Source organism: Protopterus annectens, chromosome 2.part1, assembly GCF_019279795.1.
Source record: "Protopterus annectens isolate FY-2018-M chromosome 2.part1, PAN1.0, whole genome shotgun sequence".
Taxonomy (NCBI): Eukaryota; Metazoa; Chordata; order Ceratodontiformes; family Protopteridae; genus Protopterus; species Protopterus annectens.
This window is the reverse complement of record NC_056729.1, coordinates 1,796,617,987-1,796,631,862: the sequence shown is the minus strand read 5'-3', so window position 1 is coordinate 1,796,631,862 and position 13,876 is coordinate 1,796,617,987. Positions and strand designations below refer to the sequence as shown.

General features: G+C 37.9%; 1 protein-coding gene across 11 annotated transcripts in view; it reads right to left on the bottom strand.

Annotated features, from left to right (window-relative positions):
• The window catches only part of HSPG2 (heparan sulfate proteoglycan 2), a 2,126,006-nt gene that overhangs the window by 910,344 nt on the left and 1,201,786 nt on the right, over nucleotides 1-13,876 (bottom strand). For all 11 annotated transcript variants that reach the window (XM_044063227.1, XM_044063230.1, XM_044063231.1 and 8 more), the window contains one exon: nucleotides 9,388-9,452. In XM_044063227.1, coding sequence (XP_043919162.1) covers nucleotides 9,388-9,452 — 65 coding nt within the window. The remainder of the gene's footprint in view (nucleotides 1-9,387; nucleotides 9,453-13,876) is intronic.

Below are 13,876 nucleotides of genomic sequence, written 5' to 3'. Positions count from 1 at the left end.
ACTGCACATCTCCTTAATGAGGAACAACACTGGGAAAGGAAAATTCATTACCGACAGCTAAATAACTAAATACAAATGTTGTAATTACCAAACTGCACATCTCCTTAATGAGGAACAACACTGGGAAAGGAGAATTCATTACCGACAGCTAAATAACTAAATACAAATGTTGTCATTACCAAACTGCACATCTCCTTAATGAGGAACAACACTGGGAATGGAGAATTCATTACCGACAGCCAAATAATTAAATACAAATGTTGTCATTACCAAACTGCACATCTCCTTAATGAGGAACAACACTGGAAACTGAGAATTCATTACCGACAGCTAAATAACTAAATACAAATGTTGTCATTACCAAACCGCACATCTCTTTAATGAGGAACAACACTGGGAATGGAGAATTCATTACCGACAGCCAAATAACTAAATACAAATGTTGTCATTACCAAACTGCACATCTCCTTAATGAGGAACAACACTGGGAATGGAGAATTCATTACCGACAGCCAAATAACTAAATACAAATGCTGTCATTACCAAACTGCACATCTCCTTAATGAGGAACAACACTGGGAATGGAGAATTCATTACTGACAGCCAAATAACTAAATACAAATGTTGTCATTACCAAACTGCACATCTCCTTAATGAGGAACAACACTGGGAATGGAGAATTCATTACCGAGAGCCAAATAACTAAATACAAATGTTGTCATTACCAAACTGCACATCTTATTAATGAGGAACAACACTGGGAATGGAGAATTCATTATCGACAGCCAAATAACTAAATACAAATGTTGTCATTACCAAACTGCACATCTCCTCAATGAAGAACAACACTGGGAATGGAGAATTCATTTCCGACAGCTAAATAACTAAATACAAATGTTGTCATTACCAAACTGCACATCTCCTTAATGAGGCACAACACTGGGAATGGAGAATTCATTACCGACAGCTAAATAACTAAATACAAATGTTGTCATTACCAAACTGCACATCTCCTTAATGAGGAACAACACTGGGAATGGAGAATTCATTACCGACAGCCAAATAACTAAATACAAATTTTGTCATTACCAAACTGCACATCTCCTTAATGAGGAACAACACTGGGAATGGAGAATTCATTACCGACAGCCAAATAACTAAATACAAATGTTGTCATTACCAAACTGCACATCTCCTTAATGAGGAACAACACTGGGAATGGAGAATTCATTACCGACAGCTAAATAACTAAATACAAATGTTAAAACGACTGTAAACTCCAAACAAATGAAAAAATAACACGGCCGGACTTGCAAAACACCGGTTTTTAATACTTATTTTAAACGCTTAGCAATAAAAGTACGTTTTTCGTCCCGTTTGAATGCGGGACTTCTTCAGAAACTAAACCAATTTAAAATTCTAAGACTGATTTTTATACATTCTTTCTAAAAAATGTGCCAAATCCTGAAATTACTTTACTTTTTAAAGGCATATACATTCTAACAAAAAGAGACTGAAAAAAGGTCATTTTGACGGAAACAACTTTACAAATCTCTATGGTCTAATATATATTAAATTGGATACACCTTCTTATCTACTTTTAATATTTTAATTTTCAAACCATAAAATATATATATAAAATATATTAACTATATAAAATATATAATATATAAAATATAATATAATGTAAAATATATGATATATAATCAATATAATATATGATGACAATCCATATATACAAAAACCTACATATTTATATATGAAATTATGAAATTACATTACATTCAGCATTTCATATACTGAAACATTCTAAGCAAACATTTATAAAATTCATGAATTCATGCTCACATGTGCTTAAAGCACCTATACTTATATATACACATTTCTATATTTCTATATTTTTATGTTTTTATGTTTCTATATACATACTCATGGCCACACATATGTGCATATAAATACAGATATGTATACACACAAGCATCCACTTATCTGCATACCTATAGTATATATATGAAACAAATGTGTATATATAAATAATAATAAATAAATTGTATAAGAACATACACATATGTATTTTTTATGATGAAAAATATTTACTTTCATGAACCTACTACTCAGAAAAACATGTATGTTCATGTATATCTTAAATTCATAAACTTATTTTAAAAAACATTTTTAAAAAAATTATTTTTTAAAAATTATTTTTAAAAAAACTATCTTTCCAAACTTCTCAACCTCAACAAACACATTATTGAGCATTTATCGTTCAGACCTGGGTTTACAAAAGCATTTAATCTAAGTTGCCACATCAACTCCATTTTCTCTAATAATAAACCTAATGGCCCTCCTCTATCATCTTGTGGAATCTGCTGAATTATCTTAAATTTAAATTTGTGTTGTGGGTGAATTGTGGTATGCATTGCCAAAGCATTGTCCTCTCTTTTCTGTGTTATACTTCTTAGGTGTTCAGATATTCTATCCCTTAATCTTCTATCTGTTTTACCTATGTAAAAGGAGGGACATGCTTGGCACTTTGCCACATAAACTACACCCCTGGTATTACAATTAAAACTACCTTTTAACGGTATTTGGAAGGAGTTGATAACTATATTACTACCTTCATCTATTACATAACAATATGGACAGCACCCACATTGTTTCATGCCTATATTCCGATTACTACATTTTCTTTGCCTTTGAAATATTTCTTTATAACTAATACCCTTTCTCCAAACAACTTTGGGTATAAAATTAAAAATGGAGCTCAATTCCATTTCGTCTTTCAATAAAGTCCAATTTTTAAAAATGATTTCCTTTATACCCACATAGTTGGATGAAAAACTCATGATGCACGCTGAATCAAATTCATTTTGGGAGGATATAGATACAATTTGATCAAGATTTAACTCACTTAAATTGACCTCTCTATTGATGGTATCTGCCTTAATATTAAGTATTGGTTCATAAATACCATTCATTCTTTTCAATGTTACTTCCTGGATTAGATCCTCTATCAATTGAAGAGGATAAGCTCTACTAAGAAACATTTCCTTTAGAACCATACATTCTTTATCAAATTTCTCATTAGTTGATATCATTCTTGCAGCCCTTACTAACTGGCCTTTTAAGACCGAACGTTTCTGATGCAAGGGGTGGGCGCTTGAAAAATGTAGAAATTTATTTGAATATGTTGGCTTCCTATATAATACAGCTTCATAGCGCCTGTCAGCATTATTTTTTGACACCTCAACATCCAGAAAAACCATAACATTATTGTGAAATGAATAGGACAATTCTAAGAATTGGGTTGTGTTGTTGGAAACTGAGAATTCATTATCGACAGCTAAATAACTAAATACAAATGTTGTCATTACCAAACCGCACATCTCTTTAATGAGGAACAACACTGGGAATGGAGAATTCATTACCAACAGCCAAATAACTAAATACAAATGTTGTCATTACCAAACTGCACATCTCTTTAATGAGGAACAACACTGGGAATGGAGAATTCATTACCAACAGCCAAATAACTAAGTACAAATGTTGTCATTACCAAATTGCACATCTCCTTAATGAGGAACAACACTGGGAATGGAGAATTCATTACCGACAGCCAAATAACTAAATACAAATGTTGTTATTACCAAACTGCACATCTCCTTAATGAGGAACGACTTTGGGAATGGAAAATTCATTACCGACAGCCAAATAACTAAATACAAATGCTGTCATTACCAAACTGCACATCTCCTTAATGAGGAACGACACTGGGAATGGAGAATTCATTACCGACAGCCAAATAACTAAATACAAATGTTGTCATTACCAAACTGCATATCTCCTTAATGAGGAACAACACTGGGAATGGAGAATTCATTACCGACAGCTAAATAACTAAATACAAATGTTGTCATTACCAAACCGCACATCTCCTTAATGAGGAACAACACTGGGAATGGAGAATTCATTACCGACAGCTAAATAACTAAATACAAATGTTGTCATTACCAAACCGCACATCTCCTTAATGAGGAACAACACTGGGAATGGAGAATTCATTACCGACAGCTAAATAACTAAATACAAATGTTGTCATTACCAAACTGCACATCTCCTTAATGAGGAACAACACTGGAAATGGAGAATTCATTACCGACAGCTAAATAACTAAATACAAATGTTGTCATTACCAAACTGCACATCTCCTTAATGAGGAACAACACTGGGAATGGAGAATTCATTACAGACATCCAAATAACTAAATACAAATGGTGTCATTACCAAACCGCACATCTCCTTAATGAGGAACAACACTGGGAATGGAGAATTCATTACCGACAGCCAAATAACTAAATACAAATGGTGTCATTACCAAACTGCACATCTCCTTAATGAGGAACAACACTGGAAATGGAGAATTCATTACCGACAGCTAAATAACTAAATACAAATGTTGTCATTACCAAACCGCACATCTCCTTAATGAGGAACAACACTGGAAATGGAGAATTCATTACCGACAGCTAAATAACTAAATACAAATGTTGTCATTACCAAACTGCACATCTCCTTAATGAGGAACGACACTGGAAATGGAGAATTCATTACCGACAGCCAAATAACTAAATACAAATGCTGTCATTACCAAACTGCACATCTCCTTAATGAGGAACGACACTGGGAATGGAGAATTCATTACCGACAGCCAAATAACTAAATACAAATGCTGTCATTACCAAACTGCACATCTCCTAAATGAGGAACGACACTGGGAATGGAGAATTCATTACCGACAGCCAAATAACTAAATACAAATGTTGTCATTACCAAACTGCACATCTCCTTAATGAGGAACAACACTGGGAATGGAGAATTCATTACCAACAGCTAAATAACTAAATACAAATGTTGTCATTACCAAACTGCACATCTCCTTAATGAGGAACAACACTGGGAATGGAGAATTCATTACTGACAGCTAAATAACTAAATACAAATGTTGTCATTACCAAACTGCACATCTCCTTAATGAGGAACAATTCATTACCTTTCTTCATATAAGAGGCTACCAGTCTTCTTGGACTCTATGGTGACAGAAGACTCTTAACAGGAGACAGACAAGCATATTTTTAGTCACCCTCACTGAACTTCTGCATTCTCTAAAGGATGAGGGAGCTGAGGCTGGAAAAATGTAGCAAGATTAGTGGACATGTTTACAGGTGACAGTTCAGCTTGTGAAAAAAGTGCATGCTGCACCAAACTTTGGTCAAGTGGAGCCCAACACAACAGTCTGCTTTGGACCTTTAGCAGGGCCATCTTCCATACCATCTTAGTCATCAATCACTATGCAGTGAACAGGATGTCAAAAGTCTAGCTGTAGTAAGAAAAATGAACAGATAAAAGCAGGACATGTAAGGTGTGGGAAGGATCTCCATCAGTAATGAAAGGTGTTTCTCTGCTCAAGGAGGAAGGCAGTTGATCCAGCAGGATTCTCAGGCAAGCCCAAGATCCTCACTTTTTGTGAGAAAGCTTATGCCCCATTGGTGTCTGTAAGGAGAATGAGGAGGTGAAGAACAGCTGAGTACTGGTTCACTCTCCCACACATCAAAAGAAACCAGACCTAAGGCCTAGTGTCTAGGTTTCCTTACCTCAGACAAGTTTGAATCCTGTGTGGACCCTGTAATGTGAGCCATAACCTACTCCCACCTATACTTTATGGCTGCTGTGCCTACAGCATCTAATCTCCAAGTTTCTCATTTTCTGGACAATTAAATGCTGACCAAATAACTGACAACTCAGTTAAGACCAGATGAATAAACAGCAGTTTACCCTACAGCTTACTCTAAAGTTTTTTGACCTATTTGTTCCTCACATTCCCCCACTACCCTAGGACATAGGACTGAAAGGTGAGGATCATGTCCATATTACAGTGTGTGGGTTTGCAGAACGTTTTATGTATTCCTAATGCAACCCCACAACTTTGTCTATAAGATAGAGTGCAATACCTGCAATTTCCAGCCAGAGTGCATGCACACTCTTTAACTGCTAATACTGTCTTCATTTCTGTCATACAGTTACACACAATTAGGTGCAGCCATGGACCTAACTCATGCAGTGTTTCTGTCCACTAGTTAAGTACATATACCTCTATTTTATAATTTCTCCAAATCTTTTGGGTTTCTAATACCATGACAGGAATGGGCCATATTCCTAAGTCAAAGTATGATTAAAGTTCATGAAATTAGTATTATTTCAGTCTTTGATGTCAGCTAAAAGTGCTATTCACAGCACCCACAATGTGCCCAGTAATGACTCCTCCTGCAATTCATATGGGTTTACATGTATTGGTAACATATCTAAATATGATTGTAGATTATTTTTTATAAGACCCATTGCTCCTACTATTGGAACTGTCTGGGTATCTTTCCTTCCACACTGCTCATGTTTTTGCCTGCAAATCCTGATAATTTATGACTTTGTGTCTCTCTGTACACAACACACTATAGTCACTGGGTGTAGTGATTTCAGTGATCAATGCTACTTTTGTCTTCTTTTCTACTTTTGTCTTCTTTTCTTGGACCACTGTATCTGGTTTTCTACCATCTATCTTTTGAACTGTTGGTAATGGGTGATCCCAAGTGGTACAGACCATCACTTTCTATGATACTTTGTGGCTCATGTTTACAATGTTTTTCAGCCACTTCAATACCATAATGTTTGCACAATCCCCAGTGCAACAGTCTCGCCATGTTATTGTGTACTTCAGTATACAGTCCTTCTGCCATTAGTATGTCACAACCAGCAATGAGTTGTGCGACTGTTTCCAATTCGATGTTACAAAACCTACATTTGTCTGTTTCTCCCACATGTTCAAAGGACTTTATAAACCAGAGTGTATGTAGCCCACTATCCTGGGCTGCCAATATTAAACTTTCATCCCTTGGCTTGAATTTGTCTCTCCTCAACCATTCCTGCATTCGGTCCTGATCAACATGAGGTTCTTCCAGAAGATTTCTATACTTGCAGCTATATTTATGCATTTTCCACATTTCTTGCCTTTTCATCTGGTCCTTCACCTTATATTCTTTCTTTTGTTTTTTGGCACATTCAGTTGCTGTCCGATTTTTATCTACATCTGGTTTGATTTCCATTCCTGCTTGATACTGATATGCTTCTGTTAAATTAAGCAGGGAAGTCATCTTAGATTTATTCTCCTCATGTTTTAAAACTTTCACTTCATTTGGGTCTTGTGAGGTCAGCAGATATGTGTAGAGTCCCACGATTGCAGAGTTATACATGTAATCAATTTCAAGGAGGCCCATCCCTCCTTCAGAACGGGGATATATAATCTTGGTATGCACTGATTTTTATAAATCATTTGGTAAGCATGAAACATCCTTCTTGTTTCCTATCTAATCCATCCGACACATTTTGGGGCCAGTCAATCACTCCAAAACTGTAATTTAGAACAGGAAGAACAAATTAGTTTATAGCTTGAATTTTGTTCCTAGATGTCATTGCTGATTTCAGGATTAATTTAAGTCTCCTAAAGTATTCCTTACTAAGTTTTAATGACATTTGTTCATGTTTTACTGTTGATCCTTCATCAATTCCCAAATATTTATGCACTCCCTTTTGCTCAAGTTCTTTTATATCACATTCTTGTTCCAAACTGATGTTTTCTTGGTGCTGCAGTTTTCCTTCTTTAAAGGTTGCTTTTGCACATTTATCAAGACCAAATGACATTCTAATATCATCTGAAAAAGTTTTGACAATTTGCAGCTGTGCTTTCAGTTCCTCATCTGATGAGCTATACAGTTTTAAATCATAGACAAAGAGAAGATGAGAAGTCTTTACACTTTGTTGTTTTCTAGGAGCCAAGTTATAGCCATGGTCTAAGCTGTTAAGTAGACAGCTTAATGGGTTAAGGGCAAGGCAGAATAGCAGTGGTGACAGAGAGTAACCCTGGAATATACCCCTTTGAATTTTTATCCCCGGAATACCAATCTGTCCTTTATCATGGCTTAATTGCAAAGTGGTTTGCCACTGTTTCATGGTCACTGTAATGTAGTTGATCAGTGTAAAGTGTATCTTGCACATTTTTAAGCACTCTTTTATCCATGAATGTGCGACACTATCAAATGCTTTTTTATAGTCAATCCATGTCATACTTAGATTCTTCCCCTTTTTACAGTTCTCCACTATGACTTTATTTAACAAATGATCCTTTGTTCCATATGACTTTCTTTTATTGCTCTTGTGTTCTACTGCCATAATTGACTTTTCTTCTAAATGACTACAAACTCTGTCGGCATCATTCAATTCCTGTGTATACTTTACATGTTGTCGGAAGGCAAGTTATTGGTCTATAATTTTTAGGGTAGCATGCAGGTTCACTCTTAAGTAGGAGAATTGTTTTTCCTGTTGTTAGCCAGGTTGGTGTCTGTTCGGGATGCGCATAAAAATAGTTCTTACTCAGGGCTAAATCTTTGTGCAAAGATGTTAATACTTTTAGCCAAAAGTTAATTATTGCATCTGTGGCTGGGGTTTTCCAATTAGAGGCTTTTCTTAACTTTGTTTCAATCTCTCTGGCTGTTACCTCATCCCATTTCATATCGTTTACCTTTAAACTTCTTACTCTTTCTTTTGTTTTTTTTTTACTTTTACAGTGAAGACAAAATGATTAATTCCCAGGATCCTCAGATACTTCAGCATCTACTTCTTAAGCAGACATTAGTAAGTGCTGATTCACATGAAACAGAGCCCCTCCCTAACCCTCTTCAAACACAACCTGGATTAATGAATGGATGGCGACAAATTCACTCCAGGACTGGCACCCATTTTCCTCCTGGACAGAGGAAGTCAGTATTAACTACCATAGATCCCTGCCTCTGTGAACTTTTCACCTATCAACAATTGGGGCAACTTGGGATAAATATGGCTAGGCTTGTAAGGGTTCTAGGGTCGTTAGCCTAGTAATCTTCTATGAAGAGATGAACCGATAAGTACGTTTTTAGAACTTTTATTACAAACCGGTTCACCACCTTCAACTATGTAATTTTCTGAGTAGACATACACCCAAGGTAAGGCTAACACCTTCAAAAAATTTTGAACTCCTCCATGTCCAGCATTGACGTAGACAAAGGCAAACTATGCTGTGCATGAAGTTTTCACGTATGCTCTTTTGGAGACCATAAATGCATTATAGTGTCTTATCAGTGAACAGCAAATCAAATATGATTTTAGAACTGGTAGTAGTCCATCACATGGAAAACTAAGCACTGAATCCTTTTCAGCATTACTTCTGTCTAATGATGATCCCTTTGTCTTGCTGGTAACCCATTTGTTTCTGTAGCCCAGTGTTTTTTGATGTCTTACACATACCTGGATGAACTGGAGTGCACTTCTGTCCTTTAATGGTAGGATCACCAGTATAGCCAGGAGCACATCTAAGCAAGCAAAGAAAAAAAATTAGACTTACAGAAGAGTTTAGTGAATTGCAAGTAACAAAATGTAACCAAATGCTGCCTATAAAACAAGTAATGAGGAACATGAGGTTTAATGTGCAGTTTAATTCTACAGCAATGCAAACAGTAATAAGTTGTGCTCTCCTTCGGCACTTCCTAGTTAAATGTTACAAAATGAAGAGAACTGGGCACAGTACTGAAACTTAAACCACCCTGTTCATCACTTTAATACAGCACCTTCCCGTCTCCATGATGCTCTGCCCCCTGCCTTTGGCTAGTCCTGCACCTTACATACTTTTCACATCCACAGTTGTGTCCCATTCAGTTTGACAGTCACAGATTTGTAGGACACCGTATCAAAGATATCAGTGAAATCTAGACGTCACCCAACATTTGCCAGCACTATCACCAAGCTATAGAACTCTTAAAATTTTCATCTAGCACGATCTCTGACTGGTGAACTGACGATGATACCTTTCCAACAGCATGTGGTTGATCAGTAATTTTCATAGGTTCATAGGATGATACTAGGTTACTGGCCCAGAGGCTCTTATAAGTCTAGCCAATAATTTTGCCCATGTTCCCTCAAAGTCAGCACCTGTTTCCCCTGTCCAGCAGGGACACAGGTGGGATTCCAGGGGTGTATTTTCTGTTTCCCATCCAGTCATCCATGTTTCTCTTAAAGAGGGCTAGAGAGGTTCTCTGCCTGAGATGGAGACAAGAGCCTATTCTACAAACATGGGAGTCTTTGGTACACAAATCTATGCTGCCAACAAGTTCTATTAAAGCCACAAATCAGGTTAAGGCCTTGGATGTACATTCCATGGAGTTTGACTTACGGATATGAAGCAACTCCATCAAGGCTGGGTTTAAAATGGCCTTGTATGCCAGACACAGGTCACTTCTGAGCAGTCTGTATCAGACTCTGTAGAGGGACAGGGCTTTTATCCTATCTGTATAGGATAGATGTTTGAGACCCTAAATTTTCCTGGTCAGGAAACTCTCTAGTCTCTCCAACTGCTGCATGTGCTTGGCAAGGTACATGCTGAAGGGGGCACTGTACTTGAAAATGGGTCTGATAAGGGAGGAGTACAGGGATATTATGACCTCCTTGTTCCTGGAGGAAATATCATTATTTATGAGGTGGGCCATGTAGAAAGCCTTCCGTACAACGGAGGCAACGTGGTGGTCAAAAGTCATATTGCTATCAACCTGGGTGCCCAAGTCCCTCACGACTGATTGCATACTTAATACGTTATTAATGTGATAATTAGTGGGGATGACATTTTCCCCAAAGGGGATAATGATGCATTTCTTGGCATTCAGTTGGAGGCCATGCTTCTGGCACCAGTCATTAGTCTGGGTAGGGCCGTCTTGGAGGGTGTTCACATTACTAGGGGAATTTAAGACAGTGCCCAGCTTGCAGTCATCTGCAAACTTGGTCAACCACAGAGCACTGGTTTCAGCTTGCACCTCAGAAAAGTATATCCCAAACAGTTGGGGCCCCAAGATCAATCCTTGGGGTACACCACTCATTACAGGCCTACTACTAGAGGTGGCTTCCCCTACTTTGACTGAGTGGGTTCTTTTAGTGTGTCAGTTAGCTACCCATCTGGTAACATACAGGTTGATGCCTAGCTGGGAGAGTTTATCTATTATGCCCGAGTGGGGAATAGTTTCAAAGGTTTTGGCTAGGTCAAGGTAGGCGGTGTGCACCATCTTCCCCTCGTCCATGGCTTTGGTGACTGTTTTGAAGAAGTCAACCAAGATCCTAACCTACTCAACAAAATTCTACTCATTATTTAAACAAAAAAATAGGTCAGACTGACTCATGTGTAATTTGGAAGCAAACATCTTGGTTACCCACTGTGGAATGATCCTTTCTTGAAGATAATCTGAATGAGTTGTGCCATGTGACTTGTCCTTTAGACTCGTCAGCTCCTTAGTATAATCTGAATGGGCTGTCCCATGTGAGAATCTTCGACTCCTTAGTATAATTTGAATGGGCTGCCCCATGTGACTTGTCCTTTAGATTCAACTACTTAATATAATCTGAATGGCCTGTCCCATGTGACTTGTCCTTTAGACTCTTCGACTCCTTAGTATAATCTGAATGGACTGTCACAGGTGTCTTATCCTTTGGCATCTTCATCTCCTTAGTTAGCTTCCTACTGGTCATTGTTTCCTTCCTGAATGTCATGTGCCTTTCTCAGACTGGAAGAAGTTCTCATTCAGGGTGTATGCCTGTGGTTAGGCCATTTCCCACCTCATCACACTACTCTTTAGCAACTCCATTTCCTGCATGTTCCTTCACATTCTGCACACACACACACACACACACACACACACACACACACACACACACACACACACACACACACACACACACAAACACACACACACATATATATATATATATATATATATATATATATATATATATATATGCATGTACGTATATATACAGGATCATAAGAAATTACTAGGCTAATGGTCCTAGGGCCCTTACAAGCCTAGCCAAGTTCTACCCTTATTTGCACGATCAGCAACTATTGGCCCTGTCCAACAGGGACACAGGTGGAACCCCCAGGGTAAATTTACAATTACCCATCCAATCATCCAGATTGCGTTTGAAGAGGGCCAATGAGGTGTGCTCTGACATGAAGTGGGAATCTGTTCCAAAAGTGTGGTAACCTCTGGGAGACAGAGCTGTTACTCCAGGAGGTTCTATTAATGTGACATACCAAGTAAGGGTCTTTAGAGCGAGTAACCTGTGTACCATTTGACTTGAGGATATGCAGCATTTACAATAAAGCAGGGCCAGAGATTGCCTTATATGCACGGTAGAGATCGCCTCTGAGTAGTCTGTACGAAACAGAATAAACTGACAGTGACTTCAGATGATCCACATAAGATATATGCTGAAGACCTTGAACTTTTCCATGTATGGAACCTTTCTGGTCTTTACAATTACTGCAGGTGCTTGCAAGGTGCATACAAAAAGGGGCATTGTACTCAATTATTGCCCTGATGAGGGAAGAGCACAGGGGGGGCTATGACTTTTTTCCTGGAGGCAATGCCCTTACTTATAGGATAATACAGAATGCCCATCTTTTCACTGTGGAGACACGGCGATCAAAGGTAAGGTTGCTGCCATCCTGTGTGCCCAGGCCTCTTACCACTGAGTGCGTACTTATGATGTCGCTATTGATGAGACAGTTAGCAGGAACATCGCTCTTACTGAAAGGGATCATCATACATTTTTTGCATTCTGTTTAAGGCATCAATAATTTGTTTGTGTAAGACCCTCTTGTAGGATATCGATCCATCTATCTATCTACATATATATATATATATATATATATATATATATATATATATATATATAGGTTCATAGGTTCATAGGTTCATACTAGGCTATCTGCCCAAGGGCATTTATAAGCCTAGCCCATAGTTATGTGGCTTTCTCCACCCCTTTAGTTTGAATAAAAACTATGCCTATCATTTTGCTGTGCCTCTGTCAAGCAGTGACGCTGAAGTAATCCCTGGGGTATATCTGCAATCTCCCATCCATTGGTCAAGATTCCTCTTGAACAAGACCAGAGAGGTGCTCTGCCTCACATGTACCGGGATTTTGTTCCACAGCATAGGGAGATAAACACCGCTTGCAGGTCTTGAACCGAGGACCCTGTACACTATAGTCACAGCAGTTAACCACTAGGCCATCACAGCTCCTCCTATATATATATATATATATATATATATATATATATATAAATATAAAACTATATATATATACATATATATACATATATATATATATATATATATATATATACATGTATACAGCCATAAACAAACTTTACAACAGGAGGAGGAAGCTACTACATGACAGAGGGCATCTCTGATCAGTACTAGCAAAAAACTATGATCACTCATAAAATCATCCAAGGCCAACTTTGAGAGAAAAATCGCAAAAGACACAAAAGACAATCACAAGGCCTTCTTTAGCTATGTTAGAAACCTGGATATGCTCAGAGTTAGTCCAAAATGACACAAAATACACTGAACCCACTGACATTGCCAACATTCTGGCAGACAGGTTCAATGCAAATTTCTCCTCGCCCTCCCCCTCAAATGGAGAAATAACTATCCCAGCAGAGTGTAGCCTCCCTAACATCTCAGATGCCCAGGTGAGAGCCGCCCTCTCTAAAGCTAAAAACACAGCATCAATGGGAATGGACGGTGTCCCAGGCTGTGTGCTACATGAACTCCAACAGGAACTAAACCCACACATAAGGCTGCTGTTTAATCTTAGAATTACTACAGGATACGTACCCAAAGACTGGCGTACGGCAACAGTGGTCCCACTTCACAAAGGCGGTGCTTCTATGGACCCTGGAAAT